This window comes from Micropterus salmoides, unplaced genomic scaffold, assembly GCF_014851395.1.
Source record: "Micropterus salmoides isolate LMB-PRFRI ecotype aquatic unplaced genomic scaffold, ASM1485139v1 Ms_hic_scaffold_7, whole genome shotgun sequence".
In the NCBI taxonomy this organism is placed as follows: domain Eukaryota; kingdom Metazoa; phylum Chordata; class Actinopteri; order Centrarchiformes; family Centrarchidae; genus Micropterus; species Micropterus salmoides.
This window is the reverse complement of record NW_024044459.1, coordinates 22,784,090-22,809,459: the sequence shown is the minus strand read 5'-3', so window position 1 is coordinate 22,809,459 and position 25,370 is coordinate 22,784,090. Positions and strand designations below refer to the sequence as shown.

Here is a 25,370-nt window from a genome sequence, read left to right as displayed (position 1 = left end):
AGGGGAGGTGTTCACAGTGCTGAAAAGACGCAGACTTTTTTGGGCACCTTCAGTACAATAACCTCCCGAATCACAGCAATCACATTCCTTTTTGACAGAGAGGCCAGAGATTATGCTAAATAAGAAAGAAAAGCGGTCTACTTAAAAACAACACCATGTCCTGAAAACAGACCAGCTAAGGCACAAACAGACTAACACCCACAAGCACACACACACAATCCAACAGGTGCTGGGCAGTGACCTGTCCCCGAAATGATAACAGCCTTTTAAATAGGAGCAGGGCAGCCCGACCAAATGAAAAAGCACGTGTACTCACCTACTGTATTTGAATGGCATCCGACGAGCCTTGCATTGAGCAAAATCTTTAACAATCTCATTTGGGAGCTTTGTGACCCTCTCCTCCTGTACTTTTCTCTTTTGTCTCTTCTTGAAACAACTGGGCAGCCATACACATATTACCCAGCAATCATCTTTGCGTATTTTTTATAAAGCCATTTTAGGTATTTTTCCTTCTTATATCTGTTTAAAGTTTTCTCACATGCAAAGTACATATCATTTAAGATCTAGTGAGGGAATACTTTGTAAGGTAAAACTACTGACTGACACCATGGCAAAGGGGGATATGTACATTTAAGGGTATATTTATCACATGATTTCATTGCTGATGTTGTGATAGGAGCTGAGCTTTGTTTCTGCTGTTGCATGATGAACATACTTTTTTTTGCCGTGTAACTGCTCATCCTCGGGCCCCTGTACAGTACGGGCCTTAGTGTGGCTGCACTGTCTAAACTGTCTATACCTACGCCCCTGTTCCTACTTTTACAATGAATGGCTCAATAAAAGAATAGTGAATATGCTCTTTTGTAAAAACAACTTTACAACCGGTGCTGCTCTCAGTGGCAGAAAATGCTTATCCTCCCTCCCCTTGAGTCCATTAAATTATATACAGTATAGCATCACAGTGAGCTACACGTAGCTACATGTATATTTAATTTCCCTGCACTACTCTCAGTTTAGTTAACCCACCATAGCAAGCTTCTGACTGTCACTCTACCGGAGTCATGCCCATGCAGGGGAGGAGCAGCGAGGGACCCATGCAGCATGGAGGAGGAGGGCTAAAAGAAGGGCCAAAAAAGATATCGACACATACACCTACCCTGTAGTAGTCAGTGCTGTAGACGTCTCTGGACATGCCAAAGTCCCCAATCTTTACCAGCAGGTTCTCACCCACCAGGCAGTTCCTGTTAGACAAACAAACATAACAACAAACTAAGTACAGAGCAATAACAGCAAGATGTTTAAATAAAGATGTTTTACATAGCTTGAGTTACACTGTATGGTGTTAAACCTCTTCCACATATATCATACCTGATAAAAGTTTAGATGTCAGCCTGAAGTATTCTACATTGTTACCAATTTGCTGACTTGATGCAGTTGACTTCAATGAAGAAACTGCACTTTTATTTTATTGTTTTAAGGGAGCAGCATGCCTCTCTCATTCTGGAAACATTTCATGATTGTAATTCAAGCATGTTGGAGCATTTCTCAACCGCAAGAGATGGAAAAGAGAAGCTTTCAGTAATCATTTAAGACAGTTACATGCTCTCTCTCTAGTTGGTAGAGCGTTGCATATTTTTGTTACGTTGCTTCATTATGAGGGAATCATTCACTCATCGTTGAAATCAATCAATCGGTCAGTCAAAGATCTGCTGTTTTGCAGAATATCTACTCATTCAAAGTTTTCTATACTATCTTTTCTGACTCTTCAGCTGCTATTTCCCATATGTTGGACTGTATACTACGCAGTCATCAAGCTGGCCACTATGAATGGGACTGGTTTGTACGTAAAGCACAAACAGAAATCTCAAGGATGATCAAATGAAACACAATTCATTAACAGGTGTTTCTTTATTTAAATGTCCCCCGTATAATATGGCCATGCCAATAAGCGCAGAGTGGTAATAACACAGTAAGTGGCAAACCTGGTGGCCAGGTCGCGGTGCACAAAGTGCTGTGATGCCAGGTAGACCATGCCAGATGCTATCTGCTGGGCAATGTGCAGCATCTGAGACTGGGTCAGCTCCACAGGTCTGGTGGTCTGGCCCTCTGCCATCAGAACTGCATCTGGACCGTGAGCCCTGTGAAGGAACAGGTGAAAATTTGTCATGTGAACAGGGAGATTGGTGGTTGGAGTCTTGTTGTTTCCTGTAATTTGTGTTTCATGTGCAATGTTGTTAGTCACCCTTGTATCACCATGTACAGTACTACATCTGTCCCTTAAAGAGAGAGCATTTAGACGATTGCGCTGGATCTTTTCATATCGATCCCTCTGTTTTCATGACAACATTTTAGAGAAATGCAAATGTTTCAATAGCTGTTTTGATGTAACAAAGGGAAGAGCCATGCCTGAGGAACTTGTTGAGGTCTCCATGTTTCATGTACTCAAACACCATGATGAGAGGGTCGCTCTCCACACAGACTCCATAGAAAGTAACAATGTGTTCATGCTGAAGGTTGGTCAGCAGCTCAGCCTCACGGTGGAAATCCTTCCTGGCATTTTCACTGGCCTCCTTAAGTGTCTGTACACACACACAGAAGTGACATTTTAATAAACTGACAAATGAAAGACTCACACATTATGCCACATACACTATTGCCAATTAGTCATTTTCACAGTGCACCCAGTCTGCTCCAATTTATTTGGCTGATTTTGTCTTGCCTTGTAAAAGTGAGTTACAGCAACTCGGCACACAGAATGTGAAATTACTGGCACTGAGCAAGGACTGATACAATGGTGGAGCAGGGGGAAAAATGGAGACATTTTATACTAATGTAAGACATTATACAGTACAGCATTGTTTCCATTTATTATATTCCCTGGTTCATTTTGAAACTAGTTTTTGCCTCCCTTCCATGAATCAGGAAACCTGTCAGGAAGGTTGTGTAACACAAGCATCTGTGACAGAGACAGAAAACAGTGTGTGTGAAAGACAGAGAGAGAGAGAGAGAGAGAGAGAGAGTTGCAGGAAATTAAAGTTATACATTTCATTTCACATCAAAAGAAGAAAAATATAAAAAATGCCTCTTGTACTACATGAATAATTGATTGTCTTCCTACAGTATATGACATGGATATACGTTTGCTTTTCACTGCGTCTGTGTGTGTTTTTTTCTCTGTCTGTATACCAATATCGCAGATAGAAGCTCCTATTACAAATATAGGTTTAAAGGACAAAGAGAAGTCACTAAGAAAGCTCAGAAGAAGGAAATGACCCGCAACCTTTCAGCTAGAATGTAGAGACACCAGAAAATGAGACTGACTATAACTCCGCCCACATTCAACCAATCATTTATCATGAAACAGAGACTAGGTCATGTAGATTACAGGCTGTAATGTGACACTACATGATGATGCTATGGTGGATTGTTACAGTATGGATACAGTATGAAAGCCTATGCTTTAATCTCAGCTTGAAATGTGATATTGGACAAATATGGGAAATCTGGGTTGCCTGACTGGATTTACTTTCCTCTAAAAGAGAACCCTGTTACTCCAGAGGATGTGTGTCATAATGATTATAAAAAGGTTGATGCCACATTTATAAAGGGTTTAGAAATTGTAATTAATGGCTTAATTAATGTAAGACATTATACAGTACCGCATTGTTTACGTTCATCATTGCGACGGACTACCAACGTTGGTATGGCAGTCACAGCGCATACTCAACCGTAGTGACGGTCCGTCACACTGCCCTCCCTTTTGGGAGACGCCCCATTGCGCTTCACGCATACAGGCGTCCGTCACAACTCCAATTGTACTTCTCCCATACTTCCATCTCAGGGTGCCCCCACCCACTAGTGCTTCACCCATCTCTGGGTCACACAGGGGTCCACCAACCCTCGGGGTCCATCGTACACATCACACACTGGGTACGCCTCCGACAATTTCACGCAAGCCATCCCACCACTGCCACCACATGTGACGGAAAGGTCGCCCCACCCGGTTTTGAACCCGGGTACCAAACATGCAACTTGACCGCAACGCCAATGCGGTCAAGTTGCATGTTTGGTACCCTGTAGACCTGGGTTCAAATCCGGGTGGGGTGACTGCTCTTACATTTCTGTCACAATCATATTCCCCGTTCCTTTTGAAACTCATTTTTGCCTCCCTTTCAATAAACCTGTCATGAAGGGTGTGTAACACAAGCATCTGTGACAGACAGAGTTTAGAAATTAGAATTAATAGCTTAATTAATTGTTAATACTGTAAATCATTTACTGATGCTGTATAGGTCAGTAAAAAGCCATTAATAAGAATAATGTTTGGTTTGCCAGGTTGTGAAAAATTCCGTATACAAGTAGGGTTGGGTATTAAATGATACCCAACCCTACTTGTATATACCAATAGAGATACCAATAGAGTACTACATTCGATACCTTGCATTAAATGCCACCTGTTGAAGCCTTAGTAGTTGATTGGTAGCCTATTATTATCAAATAACTGTTACATAAAAAGTTTTGGGAAATTGTACCTCTTCATCCTAATAAGTTCATCATCACGGGTAGTATTATAGGGGAAAGACCACAGCTTGCGGATTTTTTTATATTTGAATGAGAGAGGAGGAGTGAAATAGTTTAGTGACCAAATGATGTTGGGAAACAAATTTAAGGTAATTTTTTGATAGAGTAACATGGGGTAAGACGCCCCCACGGTAATTCTAATAAAAAACACAAAAGGTCACAGTTTTTTTTTCTCAACATTTCTTCTGGCTGCCCCTAGTCTCACTGAACAAATGTTCTCTGTTTCATCACAACATTTTTTTTTATTTGATAAAAGCCATTCTGATCTAATTTTTTGGACAGTTAAAATAAGCTGTAATTCTTTTTTTACTGTGTTCAATTTATATATATATATAGGCCTATGTATATTTACATTAGGGGGAGCCTTCAGATAAGTTATGCAATTGTTTAGAGTGAAAGATCTTTATAGTTTTAAAATATAATATATAAAAAATACATAAAAAAAGTAGTAAAATGCTAGATTAGTATGTTTGGGGTAAGACGCCACCCCGGTCACCGTGCCCCTTTAGGGTTGATCTATGTAAATTAGATGTTATTCAGACACTGGATAGCCCCTTTCGCCAACCAGCAACTTCACTACCAGAAAGTCTGAGGTAAAATTCTGAGGTCATAAGCTCACATATGCATATACATTTCTAGCTAGCAAGCTAGCTGGCATGCACATATTTTACCTCAGAATTTCTGCTAATGAAGTTAGCAACCTCACTATTTCAAAGTCTGAGAAATAAATTTTAGGAAAGTAACATAAGGCAAGGCAATTTTATTTCTACAACATAGGTCTATAATTCCCTTGTTTTTAACCAGCTACTTGTACTTTACTTTAAATTAAAGTGATTTCACACCATAGGGAGGCATCTTACCCCAGTGGAAAATGCCTTTTCCCTAAAAAATACATTTGATTAAATACAAATAAATTTGTCAACTGTAGCTATTTATTTTATAGCCTTCTTAAAGATGCAAAAAAATTCAATAAAATGTTCTTTAATGTGTAAGAAAATAGACATTAAGCTTGAGAGGGCGTCTTATCCCACTAGCTGGGGAAAATGCCTTTCTCCTAAAATTTACATTTGATTAAATACAAATGAATTTCTCAACTGCAGGTATTTATTTTAGTTTATATTATGTTACCCTAAGCATGGCCATCTCCAAGATACAAAAAATTCTATATAACAATATTTTGTGAGTCAGCAAGTAGACATTGAGCTTGGGGGTGGGGGCGGGGCGGTCTTACCCCAAACTAACCTACATGTGTTGAAAGTAAACAAGAAAAATTATTGTAACTTTTGATCAATAAACAGAATTGAGATCTCCCAGAGTGCTTTTTCCTTTATTGGTGAGTCGCAAACCTCTGAGTCTGTTTAAACTAGTCACTTAACTACACTAAAGACTCACAAACAGAAGGAAAGAGAGGCTGCACGTCCAGCCGATGTATGTGTATGCCAGTATGTGTATGTAAATTTATCTATAGAATAAACTTACTTAAAAGTATACTTAATAAATACTACTAAAATGTAATTAATTAAAGAACGTCTCTGTACATCCTTAGGTCTAACTAAAAAGAGGTGTGTGTGTGTGTGTGTGTCAATGTGTGTATATTCTTATTCAGAGTTATTCAGAGCACAGTCAGTGCTTGAAGTGGGCCGGTATTTACCGCTACGTATACCAGCACTTCTATATTTTATTATTTTTATATTTTATCATACCGGGACTTTTTCATGTGCGCAGGCACTTCTCACAAGCTGTCCATACACATTTCTACCCTCTCCACCGGCAGAGACAGAGTATGGAAAAGGTCGAGTGACAATACATACGCCAACATGTGTACAACATGTGAATGGGTTACTGTCATTTGAAAGTAATTAGTTGTATTACAATATTACTGTCTCTTAATTGTAATACTACTTTTGCGTTACGTTTGAGTTACTTTAACTGCTATTTAATGGGTGCATTATTCTGATAGTAAGATGTACCTGCACAGGTGGGTTCTAGTGATGTGGCTGGGTCTCTGTCATTAAAATTAACCTTCTGATTAATAGCAGGTGTGTGTGTGTGTGTGTGTGTGTGTCTCGACCATCGGATTCCCGCAACAGGAAATAATGTTACTCTTATCGTGGATGGTTGTAACCATTTTTTAAATAAGTGTTACAACCCACCCCACCCCTGTCAGCCAGTGTTTAGCTAGCTGTATTACCATAGTGGCTTGACATTAGAAAGGTAAAAATGCATCACGTGTTGCCTAAGAAACTACATTTCAATCTAATATAAGTCAAACAATTCTATCTGCAATAGTACAGATACTAAACAAAAAATGGTCTTGGTCAAAAACTTTACTTTCTTACCATCAAAATCAGTTTTTTCTCTATATATTCTGAATGTACCTCTTTCAAGACTTGATAACCACCATGCCCGATGAGGGAGGAAGCAGGTAAATACTGAAATGATCACCTAACTCCTATCTTATCTCTATTTGGTGGAATTGGTGTTGTTATAACTCTCCCCATGTTACAACCATACCCGGTCTCAAGTGTCAGACAGGAGGATGGCAACCCAGACTTTGTTCTTACAATGGTTTATAACTTATCTGTAAAGAATTAGTAAATGATTTATGAACTATTAACACACATTTGACTGATGAAGCCTAATCCATAACTCAGACATGTAGCTTCCACTGTGTGCTCCTGGTAAAAGGAAACCAGGAAAACAATTTAATTAAAGAAAAAAAAACTTTCTTTCTTTCCTGGCAAACAGATGGGTGCGCCACTGGGCTCAATATATCAAATGACCACTGTAACAAGTATTTACCACTGTATTGAGCAAATCATATTAATGTTGAATTCAGGAACGTTACAAAGAGTCTGTACACATCTACGTATGAACTATCTGCACTAGATGCTGAATTAATTCCCAGGCTAAAAGCCATAAAGTTAGTTATACAGTCTGCACACATTCAGGTCCCTGGGCAAATAAAAAGCAATCAACGACCTCTAGCCTGGGAATGTAGTGACTCACATTTACATGTGTGAAGGCAACATTACTGAAAGTGCTAGGTGTTAATGATTGATGCATGCAGGAAGTGTACAGTAAGTGTGTATGAATAGGCTCATGTATACTTCTGTGTGTATCTGCATGTGTTAAAGTGTGTCTGTGATCGATGGCAGTGTACACAGTAATATACAGTAACAGTAAAACTTGTTCCTGTATTATGGCTGATTGATAGCTGACTCTTGGACCATTAAGCTCTATTAGTGAGTGCAGGTTATTTTACTGTAATGTGCATGTGGAATGCATGACAGAGTGCAACATAAGTACAGTATGTACATGAGGAACGATGTACGTATGGGGGGTATTTAAAGGAAAAATACACCTGACAATACAAATATGTTCTTTCTATGGAATGTCTTTTTACCTTCTGCAGTGGAGAAAAGGGCTGTAATGATTCAATAAACTGACAAATCCTGGAGCTGCTTCATAGACATTATTAATATATTTCCATTGAAATGGTGCATACCTTTCAAGCAAACTTCCAGAAAGTCAGCAAAAGAAAATGTAAATGAGTGTGCAAGGTTTTATAATCAAAATGCCAGTGTCGGTTTTATAGAACTGGTATAGTATGGCATTTCAGTATCCTGAAAGGCATACCATGGCACTTATATTACTTGAATTAATTCAATTTTTATTCTCAGTTCACACTGTCTATAACAGTGGTCTGGTGCTGAGACTGTGTTGCCAAAAGTTAAAAAGGGTCAGTAAACTCAAATCACAGAAAAAAGAGGACCTGTCCTGCGTATTGAATGTAAGTTTTGAGAAATCTGTCTCTGAGTTGTCTGTTCCCATCCCAATACAATGGATGTGAAAGACATTTTGTTTGTGGTTCTCCCAGCATTTAATTAAAGCATACCATTTAAAAAAGAAACACTGATTTATTCTGAATTATGCAGAGACCCACGGTGACCAGTTATCATTTGAACTATACTTTCTACCAAAGAAATAGTCCCTTTAAGTTATGTTTTGTAATTTGGGCGAACTGATCCTTTAGGGAGAAGGGAAGACAATGCCATTATGTATTTGAAAATTGTTTTTTTCACCAGCTTTCATTACATCTTCTCTTTGTTGATGCAGCAACAAGGAGGAGAAAAAAGACTATTGTAGAGAAATGGTGAGTCACGCCAGTTCACAAAAAAACAAGGACGAGAAGAGCAAGAAGATTGTACTATAAGTATGTGGTGTATTAGCTAATTGAAAAAAATCTAAAGAACTGAGAGAGTTAAATCAATGAAGTCCCTCTAATGATTAAATGATTAATCTACGTCACGTCTACATGCAACCACGCCTATTGCAGTTTGAGAAATACAATTTATTTTTGTAAGTTGAGTGCTGATTATATAATGTTTTACCAGATATGACATGCAGTCAGCAACACACAGCATGTTGTTCTACAACCAAACACTCTGCTTCCTGGGATTTTCAGGTGCATATTTTACAGAGCGCTTAGACTGAGCTGAAGCTAAGCTGGCAGCAAACATCAGCGGAACCAGCGAGCGGTTTACAGCTAAGCTGGAAGGAAACAGGTGGTGTAGGAAGAGAAAAGAAGGTGGAGGATTTGATAAGAGGAAAGTAGCGGGATGAGGAACTGCAGAGGAGAGAAGAAAAAGTACCGCCGGTGAGAGTTAGAGGTGAGGAAGACAGACGAAGTGGGGGTAAAGGAGGACAGAAGGAGAGGGGGGTCTCTCCCAGGTCATGTATTGTTAATGAGAAGTTCTTCACCAATCAGATCCTGTTTCACCGCACCAGCAGAGAAAGCATCCTTGATGGAGAGATGGATGTGATGGGAGGATGCCCCCTGGAAAAAACATTCAATTTGACCCCGGAAGTCAGCGGTTTGAGTGTAATTCCACCCTTTCTCCTTAAGAGAAACCGTTGAAAGCAACAACTTTCTAACAATAGCAGAGGAAATGGAGGTGAGGAGATGGCTAACATTTAGGAGTCTAAATACTGTACAGACTCAGTATGAAGGATTTCATTTCAAAATGTTGCATATCTGTTTCAGGAACACGAGCTTATCTGCTGTAAACTGTTCAATATTTCAAATGTATTTCAGGCATCAGATCTCATTGCAAAATATAGAAGAGAAAGCAATAACTTCACCTTTGATAATGACATTATGGGCTCTATTTTGGTGCCACCGATCATTCTGTAGGAGCAGGGGGTTTCAAAATATCTCATTTTGAAACTAGACTCCTCATAAATTGAAATACCTTCTTTGTAATGCAGACTGAAAGGTATTTTATTTCTTTCTACAAAGACGAGCTGTCCTTCCATGTCTGGACTGTTTTATAATAGCTAGAAAAAACAAAGTTTGTGTTTTGTTCAAATCATTAATTGACACAAGTTTTCACAGATGTTTTTCTTCAATCCCGCTTTCACAGTATAATCTCACATTTTAAGGACAATAGGCCAATAGAAAATGGACTATTAAACCTAATTCTGGAGGTCTGAGACTATCTTTCTTGTTGTAATGCAACAACAATGTAATATATTTCCAAAATTCTATAAAGTCCTCTTAGTAGCTTTACAAAGTCTGTATCATGTCTGGATTCAAACCAGTGCTTTCTCAATGTGAGGAATATTATTATTTATTAAAACTGAATTCTAACTTTAATGTACATTCTCATTGGGACTTTAACATTTGAACAGAAGAATGTTACACAAAGCCTTTCTGTACTTGAAATGTTTTTCTTACGAGCTTGCATTAGAAAAAAGACAAAAAACAAGACCTTCAGCTTACCTTGACAGCCACGAGTATCTTCTCCTGGTCTGGTGAGAGGTTGTAACACTCAGCCAGAAAGACTTTTCCGAAAGCTCCCTCTCCCAGCTCTCTCTTCAGTACAATGTTGTGTCTTTTAATATGCTGGACGACTATTGAAAGGGGAGAGACAGAACAGGATAAGAAATCCACTTTAATCGCGGCCATGTTGGTTTAGAAACACCATGTGCGTTCACACAAGGTCACAAACAAACGAGACCCCTGATGTCTTTGATATTGTAGATTTACGTTCATTCTGAACAGAAACATAGCTACAGAGTGTGCTAACTATCTAGGAATTACTGGCTGTTTCAACAGTGGAAAATATGTTAATCTATGACATTTCTAGTTTTTTTCAATTGGTTCTCAGACACTTACAATCCACACAGCCCTCTTCTTGGGGGCATATTTCCCCCTTTGCATGTTTTATTTTATCACCAAGTAAAATTAGCAGATGGATATTACAGTATTTAATTGTGTATGTATAAAGATATTTGTTGTGTTGCATAAATATTTTATGTCATCATTTATACATCATATGAAAGCTACAGCAAATAAGCAAATTCACTGTTTCACACTAATGTGATCCAGTTTTTCCTGTAGTGTAAATATAAAAAAACATGTCTCACTCTGTTTCATGTACGTAATCTCTCCCCACCTTCTGCTCTCCCACAGTTGGATCAGAATCGACAAACCTGCTTTCTGTTGCTAAGTAACTCGTGATTCCATGCCAGATGATTTTTTAGAAGAATTGGCATCACACCATGGTGATCATACAAGGTTTTATTCTACACAAAAGCGTGGTGCCCTAATGATAACCTAGCTAAGCTCTGTCTGTTTGACTGAGGGCCAGATGTGCAACTGTCTGCATGTAAGGAAACATGTATTATCCTATAAAACATGCACTTGGGTACTTCTTGAACACACACACACACACACACACACACACACACACAGAAAAAGAGGTAGGACACCAAGAGCTTAGATTTATCTGTGATGTGATTAAGAGGCGCATTTGAAGAAAAGCTGTCCACTCAGAATATCACATTAAAGCCCAGCTAGACTCTCAGAAGCTGCATCGATCTACACTGTAAGCTACTGAGGTCCACCATAACCCAATATTGTACAGACTGAGACAGAGAGAGAGAGAGAGAGAGAGAGAGAGAGAAAAACAAACACAGCTGGTCTACATCAGATATTCAGAAGCATCTAATTTTCAGTGTATGATTGTGGTGGAGGAGGACACACTCACAATGCAATATGTGTGTGTGTGCCTCTGTAGCTTTGCACACGTACAGTAAGGCAAGACACAGAAACTACACAACCTACATCTGACTTTCTGACATCTGTTTTACTATATAGAAAATAGTATGCCACAGAAATGTGTTATTTCCATGAGCTTCTTAAACTACAAAACCAACCTAAAAACCAAGCCAAAACGCAGTGCCTGTACTTTGTAGGGGAGACAGGTATGGTTGTAACAATATCAATTCCACCAATTAGAGATAAGATAGGACTTATGAGATCATTTCAGTATTTACCTACTTCCTCCCCAATCAGGCATGGTGGTTGTCAAGGCTGGAAACAGGCACATTCAGAATATATAGAGAAAAAAAAGATTTTGAGGTAAGAAAGTCAATCTTTTGACCAATTCTATATTTTGTTTAGTATGAATACTATTGTAGATACAATTGTATAACTTATATTAGATAGAAATGTAGTTTCTACAGGCCTCAGGACTCACTGTTCATAGGCAAGCCAACATCAGAAGTCCTATGCAAGGTCCTTGAGAGATGCACGTTTACAGTTCTATTCCAACATTATAAACAATAGCCCTGGCAACTTCAAGCAACTTTTCTCTACCATAAATGACATTCTCAAACCACAAACTCACTCTCATTCATAAGCCACAGAACAGAGATGCAGCAATTTCATCTCTTTTTTCAGAAAAACACCGTCCGCTCTCTGCTATCCAGCTTCTCCGCCCTGCCTGTCCCGACTGCTGACCCACAGCCTAGGATTTCCCAACCTCTCTGCTGTTTCTCTGTCATCTCATAACAAGACGTTGAGGACATCATCATCAAAAAAGATGAAACCGTCCACCTGTGCCCTGGACCCCTTCCCCACAGTCCTGATAAAATCCAACCTCCATGCCACAAGTCCCCTCATCACGAAGGTCATTAACCACTTCCTCCAGGCTGGCCATGTTCCATCAACACTGAAAACCAATGTCATCAGGCCACTTGTCAAAAAACCCACTTTAGACCCAGAAGTCCTTGCCAACTGCAGGCCCATCACCTGTGGTGTCCCTCAAGGCTCAGGGAGCAGGTGTGGAGACATTGAACCCCCCGCCTTCCCCCGGAGAAGGGAGGAGAGTTGGGTACCCGGAGGCGCGCGGAGGACGGCCAGGGCGAAGCCGCCGCTGCCGCGCTTGGGTCAAGGTTCCGAGTGGCGGGCCAGGTCCCGGTGGCAACCGGACAGGACCCCCGCTCCCCCTTCCGGCCAGCGCACCCACGCGTGGGCCGCGCAGGCACGTGGCACAGGTGGAAGGGAAGGAGAGCCGAGGCGTCTAGGGGGTCTAGGCTTTAGCCGGCACTCCACACCAGGTTTGGTCATCTGACATTACCAGCATCACCTTCTCTGGCCAAGATATTCCACATTCAACATCAGCCACTAACCTGGGTGTTAAAATGGACTCTCATCTGACTTTTGAGGCTCACATGAAACATCTCTGCAAAACCTCCTTTTTCCACCTCAGGAACATCGCCAAACTCCATCCAACACTCACTCTTACAAATGCGGAAAAACGCTTTTGTCTCCTCCAGGCTGGACTACTGCAATGCGCTCCTCACCGTGATTCCTGAGAAAAGCATTCAGAAGCTGCTGTACCTCCAGAACAGCGCTGCTAGGATCCTGTTGAAGATGCGCAAACACGACCACATCACCCCATCCTCAAATCACTCTACAGGCTTACTGTCTCACTCAGGATTGAGTACAAGGTCTCCCTCCTTATCCACCAGCGCATCCATGGTGGTTTTATTTTCAAGCTCTCTATGTGTTTTTATTTTTAGCACTACCTGTTTTATCATGTTGGACTTCGGGATTTGCTTAAATATAAAGTGCATTACAAATAAAATTATTATAATATTATTTATAACACACACACACTTTCAACAGCTAGCTTGCTAAACAATGGCTGACAGGGGTGCGGTTTGCTGTCATTTATTTCACTTACCTGTTTTTGAAGCATATCATATTGTGTGGCATCCTTTTTTGCTTCTTTTGTCTAATTGTTACAACTTACCCGAGTAGTAGTTTGTAACAAAGCAACACCATGTATTTGACATTATTTCACAAGTTCTGTTATATTCTTGTACAGGATTGACTTGGTGCCATTTGTAGTAAACAAATGTGGGTACTTTGTATAAAAGTTTTAGAACTCGAGCAAAAAAATTCAGCGAGTTATAGCTGCTGACAGCAGGTCATTTTTGTTGGGCTTTAGCCTCGGATGTTTTGACTGTAGCCCCAAATGTAACTCAACGACAACATCAAAAATATTTTCCTTATTAATATTGTTATGACCCCTCCCCCATTCCGGCTTCCTTCTCCTGCAGGAGGCTGCAGGCAGGGAGGCTGATTGGGCTGGGCAATCACCTGTGCAGCTCTACCTTCAGAGCTTATTTAGCCAGGACTGATCAGTCTTTTGGCTCTCTCCTCCTAGGCTGGCATCCTACTGGGTTTGTCTGCTGTTTCTTCTGTTGTTAATCCTGACAACATACACATCTTACTCATCCATTCACTGCTGACACAACTGATAGTCATACTTTTATTGCTGGTCATTTGATTCTTTTACTTTTATAATAAATCATACTATTGGCGTGCAAACCTGTTGTGTCTCACCTCCTTTTTGCCACGGGCTAAGAGCTGGCTTATGACAATATATAATAATCTTTATGATGTAGCCTGTCTCGCAGGTCTTCAAAGAACAGAGGCTACTCGCAATAATATTGCTACATTTTGTTTGAAGTTCACATAACGTGACCCCCATCGTCACTCAGCATGCCTGCATTTAGAGAGAGTGCATTGCTCACAACTTCAGGGCTTCTCAGCGACTACTGAATGGTAATTTCAAACATTTAGATATAAATTTTACGAGTCAGTGTATTTGCTGCACAAACAGTTAACAGTCCGCCGCAGAGCAGCGAGAGAATAACATGACACATCTGACTGCAACACAGACACCTGTTGCTCTGTGTCACTGTCCTACTCGCTCAAACACTTTGTTCTGTTTGACTGTCTTTCTGCGCCAGGATGCTTAATTCCCTCTGACGCGGCTTTGAGCTGCACTTTATCAGAAGTGCTGAAGTGAACATTTGTGTGGATTTGTGGTGAGACTTTATATCTGATCACAAGTGTTCAGTTTTGGTTTTCTACCTCTGAAGAGCACTGCGCCCGTCTCGAGTACAGTCCCACACGGCTCTGTCTGTCAGACGGTCTAAAGGGGGTAGCCTACTATACCAAATCAGCAGAACAATAATCCAGGGTAATGCACAGCAGGCAGATTTTGTTAAAATATTATGGCTTCATTCTCATTAGATTGTATTATTGTAGACTTTTGTCTCAAAATATTATTCTGCAAACGTCAGAACACAGATTTGTGGGAGAGATTGTCAATGTGCAGTAGGTTTTGAACATGAGCAGAAAACCTGCTGAAACAGAGGAGCTATTAAAGTTCAGGAGTTTAAAACTGACTTTTTTAAATTAAGTAATTTCTCATTGAGGTGAAAAGGTGCTACATGCACATTTAAAGAGGTTACTTCAGTCATGCCTACATGTGTGTTGACTCAGCAGGGATGAAATTAAATGAGAAAACAGGTGAAAACGTAAAGGATTTCTGGGCTGGGCTAAGCCCTCAATGTTTCAAGAGCCTGGAAGTGCCCTTGGTTGCTGAAGCAAAAAGACCTGGTCTCCACTGAAGTTACTGCACTCTTGCTTGATCTGTGTGCTGGAGGACTCATCACAGCACTTCTGCACTCTATGCTATAGAAAAACAGCTAACTAGTAGGAAGTCTATATCAAGTGAAAGCCATAGATAGCTATAGCTGTTGCATAGTTGAAGCTATCGATGGTAAATAATAATCAAACTAAAGTAAATTTTACTTGAAAGTTGAAATGGATCAGAAAGCTGAGAGAACATATTTTATTGGTAGATACTGAAGTTTCTCTGTAGCCTGACATTGCCAGACTCTTACAGAAAGTATTAGTCACACACTGTATTAAATATGGTCTCTGTGAAGTCACCCATAGGTTTCGGAAGAGCGACTGTGAAGCTCAGTGTGCTGGCTCTAGCTAATGCCATCTTGGCAGTGGTTGACTGCTGGTTCCCAGCTAATACAAAAATGGGAAAATACCGTTGCCCATTTTACCAAAGAGGTGGGCCGAATGAAGCCTTGTTGCTGCAACTAGCCACCTGTGTGTGACTTAAGCTCAGTGTGTGAATGCAGATGTAGTGTAAAAGTGCTTTGAGTGGTTGAATAGACTAGAAAGGTGCTATACCAATACGGAGTATTTACATTTTTGATTTCCAAGGGGCGTTATCAACAGTCACAGACCTTAATGCCTCTGGACACAATTGGATGGACCTATAACCAATCAGAGCAATGAGACATGTTATGTAGTATGGAGCAACACATGCAAGTTGGTGCTGCACTACGTGCACTACGTGTTTCTGAAAATCTTTGGCAAATGTACGTTTAATGTACATTAAAACGTTTCCTCATTATGTTGATAAAAAAAACATAATTCAAGTGAAGTATGTCTATTTTTTCCTATTGCAAATTAGCACTTTATAAACATAATGTTTAAAGGAGACAGGTTTGTGTTTATGTCTAATATCTCTTCCTGATTGTCTTCACTTCAAACTTCAAACAACAGTAGCAGGTCACAGATCTCAGTGCACTCACAATTCCCCATGCACCAGCGGCAGCGGCAGCAGCAGCAGCAGCAGCAGCACACAATAAACCCACATCCCCCACAAGACAACTACCCACCATTTAACCAGCTAATAACCTCACCGCACCATTTGTGTAATAAGCATTCACCCATAAAAATGCCTCGCACCACTTCTCCTTAATTAACACCCTTGAATAGCAAATAAATTGATGTGTGCAGACCAACGCTTTTTGCTTTTTTTGTCTTTGGCAGGAAGATTTGGTGTTGTTCTCACAGCCTTTCCTGCTGGTTCTTAAAATGTGTCTTTATTGTTAGATAAACAGCATCATCGCAACTAATGTTGCATTCATATATTCAAAAACCTTCCATAATTGCTGCGCATAGAAGAACTTTCAAAATTAAGTTATTTTATTTTTTATGGCCTTATATCGCTCATGAATTCTGCGTTCCAGCTGTCTGCCTTTGCAAATTTTATACTCCTTCTTCCACCCTGCTTTCATTATTAAACTGTATCTGTGTGCTGTGCTATACATCACCCCTCTTCACCTCAATCAGTATCCTTAATTAAGATCTACAGAAATATCATTCCCCATTTACCAAACTTTACACTCTTATTCTCTGATGTTTTTCTTAATTAGTACCCGTTTTCCACGCTTATCGTATTCGCTCATTTTCCCTCATTTAGCATCGCTCCATCCAGTCTCATTATCTTGCTCTTACTTTCCTTATTTAGCATCCCTCTGTTCCATCATTTATTTCTCCCTCTTGCCATCCCCCTCAGCTGCTCACTTTTTAATCAACAGCCTCTAAACATTAACATCAAGGCACGTGTTCTTCTCCCATTCTGTTGCTCCATCAATCATTTTCCATCACTTGTTCATGACAGCGCTTTTAACATTAACATCAAGAGGAATAATATTTCCCATCAACCACCGCCTCTCCCACCTTTTTCCATCTGTCCTTTTCCTCCGTCCTCCGATCTCTCCACATCTCCCTATAGAGCCACCTCTCACACCTCTCCTCCTTAATCAGCTTCTTTTAAACAACCAAAGAAATTAATGTCTTGGGACATAATTATTCCCCGTTTACCATCTGCCTCTTCTTCTTTTCCTTCTTCTCTCATCTGCCCAAAATCTTTCCATGACCCTGTGTGCTGACATAAAACAGCTTGGAAATTGTGTGTTTGGTAGTTGTAACCAAGCAATGTGAAAGGTCAAAGGCACAATAATATTTGACAGATGCTGTGAAAACAGGACCAGCAGAGACTGCAAACCGGCAAATTCTCCATGCAATTTATATCTGACTCTAATTTTTCCTTTTCTTTTCCACTACACTTCCTTCTAGTCAGCCACCAATTCCAACAATATGCACTTCCATCAGGAGGTGTAGCTATTTGTGAGCAATATTTTCATAAGCTTAGGGGTGTGTGTGTCTGTGTAAATAGGTGTTTTCAAATACTGTACGCATGTGTTGACTTGATGAATAAAATTTTCCAGAGCAATGTTAATCTTTATTCCCTAGATACAACAAAATACAAACCCCCAAAATCTGCAGGGATGGAAATAATGGAAAAATTGAGAGATACTGTACTCAAAGCCAAGTGTAACATAACAAAAATGAAGACAGAAAAACTTAGTTCACTGAGGGCATGAAGGTCAAGTCCTCTGTACTTTCTCTCAGAGTTTTAGCACTTTCGTTTAAGACCTAGAATAAGTTTATATTCTACAATGGAAAACTTACACATGTACTTTATAAGTTAATTCCACTATTTTGTCTCTCTCTCTCTCTCTCTCTCTCTCTAAGTATGTTTAGTAGTTTAATAGTTTGACATTTTGGAAAATATTAGTATTTGCTTTTATGCCATAATTAGATGAAAGGACTCTAATGTCTGTGCGGTAACATTAAATATCTAGCTGGAGCCAGCAGCCAGTTAGCTTAGCTTAGCACAAAGACTGGAAACAGAGGCAAACAGCTAACCTCCAGAAATAAATAGTCTCGCAAATAACTTCAGAATGTGTCATTTTACACTGTGCTTTTAGTACTAGCATAAGAATTATTCAATTTTAGAGGTGCTGGTTGGCAGATTGTGTTTTTTGGACAGAGCCAAGATGGTGTTTTCCTCCTAACATACATAAGCTAAGTGGCTGCTGGCAGTTTATATTTACAATGCAGACATGAGATTGGTATCAATTTTCTCATCTAACTTTCACCAAGAAAGCAAATAAGAGTGTTAAAAAAACACAAATATTCCTATAAAGCCAACAAAATAATAAACATTTAAATACAGCATTGAGAAGTTAATGTGAAATCCAATTAAAACTTTACTTTATGGGTCAGCCCTGCGATGGACTGGCGACCTGTCCAGGGTGTACCCCACCTTTCGCCCGATGTAAGCTGGGATTGGCTCCAGCCCCCCGCGACCCTGTACCCTGGATAAGCGGTTGACGATGGATGGATGGACTTTAAGGGTCAAAATTTTCCCAAAACATTCTGGGAAGTTTTCTAGAAAGAGACAGTTATTCTAGTTCTGAGTTCAGTTTAAAAGCAGTTGTTGATTTTCATAAGAATTTCCTCAAAATAACTGCTGCATTCAAAATATAATCTTCAGCAGCTAAATAAATAAATAAAACATCGAAATGATTAAAACAAAAATTAGGGACTTCTTTTTTGGTTTCTGTGTGGGGAACTGAATTAATGACCTCAGTATTCAATATTACAGGCCAGAAGCTAGTTAAAGCTACAGTTTAAAAAGAGTTCAGTTCTTGGCATGCAACCTGATGCCACTTTGCCAAACTGTCTCCATCAAAGGCTATTGTACGGGTCTGAAAAGGCAGAGTGCCAAATAATCGGTCAGATGCTTTCAGTATTTATGCTGCCTGTCTGTGAGTCAAAGAAGCCCACAGAGTAATAGTTGTAATGGCTGTAATATATTAAAAACACACACGCAGGCACACACACATGCACAGCAGTACATTATTGACTTTCATTGATCCTCAGCACTTTCATTCTTGTCTTTAGGCTGTAAATCCCAGTCTATCTTTTATCGCAGGACTAAAGAGGTCATCCCCCAGTCCCCAATCATTGTACCTCCTCAACCTTGCCCCCTGCAGAAAGAGCCTGAGGATGCACACATACACACACACACACACGCACGCACGCACGCACACACACACACACACACACACACATGCACTTCCATAATTTACTGCAACACAAGGCCAAAGCCTGGAGAAGCTTTTATTACTTGCCAATAATCATAATGTCATGTTGATGGACCAGGTCAATATCCTTGTGTGCTCTCTGTCTGTCTATTTGACTGTTGCTCTCTCTCGCTCTCTCTCTGTCTCCTTCTGTCCTCCACATGTGTCTCTTTTCTTCAATTTCAATTTTTTCTCCTTCCGCTTTCCTTGACCACTTTCTCTTTGCCCTTATGTTGCTTGCTTTGTTGAATTTGTAGTGTACACATGTTGCACTCTGAATAAAGAATATTTGGGGAAGGTCACCCTCAGGAAAAAAATAAATACTTCTACCTGTAGGGTCTGACAGACATATATTCCGCTACCTTTCAGCTCTGGTTATATACATGTATGAATCACACATGGAAGTCTCAAATTTATAAATGGATTTGTGTGTGTGTGACACACACACCCTTGCCAATTAATGGACTTTCTATTCCCCACTTCTCTCTCAGAATTGACAGCTTATCATCAGCAGCTCCAAGGTCAGTGCCATGACAGCAGGAAAGATGTCGCCATGGTAACCTACATGTACCACACAAGTACTGGTAAACTTGAATACTCGGCAGCATAGCACATAATGGATTGATAAACATTGATAAACACATAGCTAAGATTCATACTTACACGTGTCAGTTTTGAGCAGGCTGTTTGTGCTCCTGAAGTACTGCGGGTTTTCTATCACTGGGATCTTGGTCATACCAATGATCACTGCGTCAGGGCCCATCTCTGAGGAGGAAGGAGTGTTGCTGCCGTTGGAGACGTGGTGAAGAGGAGAGGCTGAGTCATCATCGTTACTGATCACTGAAGATGGACCTGAGAAAGCAGAGAGAGGGGGGTGATAAACACTGCTGAGTTCAGTTGGTTTATCTGATCTTTACGATGATTGAGAAAGGTCTTGCATGTTAGATGGAAAAGTATTTTAGACTGCATGCCAGCCATGTTAATAGTATAAGGACACAAGAGAATTAATAGAGTTTTTAAGTTGTTATTAGCAGAGACTGAGGTGATGAGATCATTAAGTGGGGAGGGTTAAGATATTATTGTTGATCACCATAGACATCAAAGAGAAGGAGAGAGGTGTCAGTTACATTTTATAACATTAATTCTTTGTTCTTTGTCAGAGCCGTATTACAGGATATATGAGAAATCTCAACACACTCAAATGTGTTGCTACATAACCATTATATGTGATCCAGCATTCTTCGCAAGCAGGGTCTGAATTTGTTTTTGTCTGCAACTCAAAAATTTTATCTGCCACTTTTTATTTTTGTGCTAAAAGACGAATAGTTGAATAATATACATAATTTAATGTAAATAATATTGTCATTCAATGCATTTGGCCTACACAAGAAACATTACATGCATTTTTTGCCGTTATAAAGGACCCATGTTTTTCAGTACATGGCACCTTAACAATCATTAACCACTAGTAATTTTAAAGAAATGTAGCGCACGGGTATTTGTAAGTTCATCACAGTCAGTGTTCAATACAAAACCCACAGTTCAACCACCAGTGAATCCTTATTTCAAGTCCATGTTTCAACAAAAATCTCCACTTCAGGATCCCAGTAAGCAAATAAAAAAATACTTAAATAAAACCAAATGACGCCTCTAGCTCTAACAGACAAGCTTAGTGATTCTCCAACAACACCGGAGTTACCCCCCTCTGACTTCTACTTCTTTCAGGTAGATGTTGGCCACAATTGGAGATACTGGTGAGCCCGCACTGAGCTATGCTTTTGTCTGTAGCATCCCCTGTTGTACTGGAAATAGTGGTATTCAGAAGAGGTCCAGCAGTTTGCAAATCTGGACTGGACTGAGGTTAGTTCTGTTGTTCAGGGTGTTGTCTTGGAGCAGTCGTGTCCTTACAGTTTTTACTCCCTCCATGGTGGAGATACATGTGAAAGAGGAGTGAAATAATCCATTTACAGAGTAGAGTAGAGAAACCATCTTTCAACTGGGGAGGGGTGAGACACCACTTATCCGCCACCTATGATTCTGTCCTTTCACCACTTCCCAGGAGATTGAAACACTCACACCTTGCCTCATGACAATGCCAATGACGGTCGTTCAGTCTTCAGGCCTCAGGTGACTCTAACAACCAAAACAACAGTCGTCACAACAGCCAGGAGCACTAATGAACCAAGTGGTATCCATCACCTTGATAACGACCCCACAGAGACTTAATAGCTAGGACTCCCTGCCAGTCAGTCAGAACGGAAGAAGCCTCTTGAAAGAGAGACGAAACATATAACAGTTAAGTATCTCCAACCAAGTCAATTTGCTCTTGATTTAACCTTAGATATGTGTGCGAGTTATAATCCATTTTCCCCCACCTAAAGTTTGTCCCAAGCAGTAGACACCTTCCCTGACATTTTGAGCACACAAACTGCATAATGGACACTCATTAGCCTACTACTCATTCCTTAAAACTGCAGTAGAGAATTCTAAAAAACTGAATCCTGACACATAAGACATAAAATATATAAAATAAAATAATAACAATAAAATTAAAATCATTCTTCTGGCTCTTCTTGCTGGGGGCCATTTTGAAGAATCCACCACTTCTGGGTCAAAAAACCAATCAGTTCCAAGTGTCTGCCCATCCCTTCTTTGCCACCAACAGCGTATAGTACAAAACACGTATGCGATCATGTTCCGGCTTCACACAGAGCTCATTGTGTTCGGAGCCATAGTGCTAGTATCGACGAGGGGTAAAGAGGCATGATGACAAACAATGGGGAATCATTTTTGAGGGTGGACAGCCTCTCATCCGGCTGTTACTGTAGACGTTGTCACAGCTGCCTCTGAAGCTTGGGGTGCTCTGCCCTGGGCCGTGAAGTTTTGTAGGGGAGTCCTTGATAAGACGAGTCAAAGCGAGAGGGACTCTTCCCATGGACAGCAAGCCCCATGCGGGATGAGGTTTCGATGGGCAACCGGCTCCTTCTTGTGAGTTTGGTGGGCGGGGCTTAGCAGACTCATACGAGCAGTTTTTACTGACTTAAAATCTCCAAATGTGATAGAACTAGAGTTACTATTTGTTATAATAATTTTATTGTCACAGATTTTACCTTTAGGGCTCTAAAGAGCTAAGGGATTGGTATGCTTACAGCAAAGTGCTTGTTGGATGGTCTGAGACACCCTCCACCCACTCCTTTATGACGTTGGCATATAGGGGAATTTTTGTTACTTTTCAAAAATGACGAGCAAATCCGCTTAATGCAGCAATTGGCCAGGTGTGTCTCACACAGCACAAAGTCATGAAAGAGGCCACTCCGTTGGCAAAAAAACACAGATTTATTCAAATGCAATGCAGCCTCATCCGAACAGGCACTACAAAGATAAAATAGTTGTAACCCCCTCAAGGAAGTATAAAGTGCTGTAGAGTGTTTTAGTGCTGATAAGCCTTCAAACTCATCTCTTGCCCAAACTGGACTTCCTGGATCATATTTCAAACAACCCCCTCAGAAAACAAGCCCCAAACAAAGCAGTATTTTGCATTTTGTTAACGAAGGGCTGTTTTTGGCCTGAACCTCCACTTTTTGAATTTCAAACTCGCCTCTTACTCTTGTAAAAGTAGGAGTAGATTCTTCTGCTGACCATGAGCACCATCCCATTACACTGGCCAGTGCATATAGGTTTAATGTGCACCAGCAGTGTAAGAAGTCAGAAGAGGACTGACAATAACATCTGACAAAGTTAGACTGTGTTACTCTGTGTAGCTCTTCTCACACTGGCCACTTGGGTCTTCTTGTTTGGATGAGCACAAATTTGCAAATTTCCATGAGTGGAACATAAGGCCGTAAGAGTCCCATTTGAGGGCCACGCCTGTAGCACTAGGTGCTTTGTCAACTATGGTTGTTTTCATGTTTGACTACTGGGTTATTTTTTAGGTCAGGCTTTACAGCATTTAACAATGAACTCAAGGAAAGAGAGAGATGAAAGTTTGTTTCTACGAGGGAAATAATGTATGCCTTCAAAAAGCCAAATGCCAGTAATCTAGAAACTCGGTGAAGTAAAAACCAATAAGTAGGAAATCCAGATTCAGTGCTCTCAGTTGTTACACTGATTTTATCTGATATGAAAATATCTTTTAGAGAATAAGCTTTTCTATATCAAAACTCAGAATTATGTAACTCTCAGTCCAAGTTAGAAAATACTGGATATCAAAATTCTTGTTTCATACAACAGACATTTTTGAAAGCAAAAACGCAGAAACAGCATAAAGCAAGACACTGCACACAGACGAGAGGTGGGATGGCATGATTCAGTCACTGAGCCCAACCCTTTCATAGAAAAATGGTTTGTTTTGGCAACAAAGTGAAGGTGTTATTAGTTTCTAATTAAGACAGCGAAGACAGTCCATGAAGCTGATTCCATGTTCACAGGTTTGTCAGTAACAGCGCACCTTCATGCCACTGTGGCTAATGTTCTGTCTTTAGGTTGAGTGCCAAAGTAAACAATATCAGCTTTTTTTCTCACACAGACTGTATCACTAAATAGCAGCTATATTTGTAAGTGCACACAGGCAGACATCGGTGCTCACTAGCTGCTCACTCCCTCTCACATAAGACACAGAAATTAAGGTCTAAACACTTTAGAACATAACTGTGTAGGTTAGTGTCACCTTCAACAGTAACCTCACTTCTGCTTTATACTTACAAAGGATTTTTTCAAATACATCTTAAAACAATATCCACATGCACGTGGTTAAAAGCATTATTGGTTGCTGTAATCATTCCTCCTCTCCATACTGGCCACAGTGGGGGACTTTAGCAAAAGAGGCAGCTATTCGTGTCTTAGTTTCCCTCTGCAAATCAGCGTTGTTTTTAAGCATGCCCACTATTTTTCCATAATCTTAACTATGTTAACTATTGTAATCATGCCAACAAAATTCCTAATAAATTAGTTTTTTTGCCTAAACCTAAACAAACCTTAACCATAGTGTTGTCACATCTAAATGTTTAATTACTTATTATTATTAATCACTCTTTATTTTCCCAGAAGTGATTTAGTAGACAAATGATGTCGTTCTGCCAATTGGAGCATCGCTCTAGAAGGCTTAGACAAACTACACATTTTGTCCTTCATTTTGTAGAGGACTTGTTACAAATTACACAACCGTGAAAAAAAAAATGCATTTGCGCGTGTAAGAGTAAGAGTATATGTGGGCACTTCATCTCTGACAGCAAACAAGCTCACAAGGTTACAAAGATGAGAAGAACTTGCCAAAGTGGTGACATTTTAACAGTCCCAATGGGGCCAGCTTTAAATGGATACAGGGTTATGACTTTTTCACTTCCTTTATTTCTACATGCATGTGTGTGTTGTCATATCAGATCTGTGATCAAGATGTCATTTGAAATCACAACCAGCGGTTGATAAAATCATAGGATAAAGAGCTTCTAATGCCAATGCACAAATTAAATGACTGTAGCAGTAATGCTTGTAAATGATGTCTGCAAAGATTATTTTCCAAATTCATTGATTATCAAAATAGCTGGCAATTGATTTAATAGTTTTATAGTTAATTAATCAATTAATCGTTACAGCTCTAATATCATCTTATTTATGCATACTTCTCTGATTGAGAGGTATGAATGAGAAAATGTGTGTGTGTGCGCATGTGCGTGTGTGTGCATGTGCGTGTGTGTATGAGGCTCTCTTAAAGAGTATAATTGGATGTGTCTTTCATCAGCTCTTCGCTGTTGAAGAAAGAAAACAGCAGAAACAAGTTTGAGCATGAGTCTCATCATGGACAGGGAAGCGTTATGCAGAATTACAAACACACACAC

At 40.0% G+C, this 25,370-nt stretch overlaps 1 protein-coding gene across 4 annotated transcripts in view; it reads right to left on the bottom strand.

Moving 5' to 3' along the window:
• ntrk2a (neurotrophic tyrosine kinase, receptor, type 2a) overlaps positions 1-25,370 on the bottom strand; it is a 108,976-nt gene that overhangs the window by 19,627 nt on the left and 63,979 nt on the right. For 2 of the 4 annotated variants that reach the window (XM_038704116.1, XM_038704118.1), the window contains 5 exons: positions 20,200-20,388; positions 10,367-10,497; positions 2,407-2,579; positions 1,983-2,138; positions 1,151-1,241 (listed from right to left, as the gene is read on the bottom strand). In XM_038704116.1, coding sequence (XP_038560044.1) covers positions 1,151-1,241; positions 1,983-2,138; positions 2,407-2,579; positions 10,367-10,497; positions 20,200-20,388 — 740 coding nt within the window. The remainder of the gene's footprint in view (positions 1-1,150; positions 1,242-1,982; positions 2,139-2,406; positions 2,580-10,366; positions 10,498-20,199; positions 20,389-25,370) is intronic. The other 2 variants (XM_038704117.1, XM_038704119.1) reach the window with 1 other exon arrangement.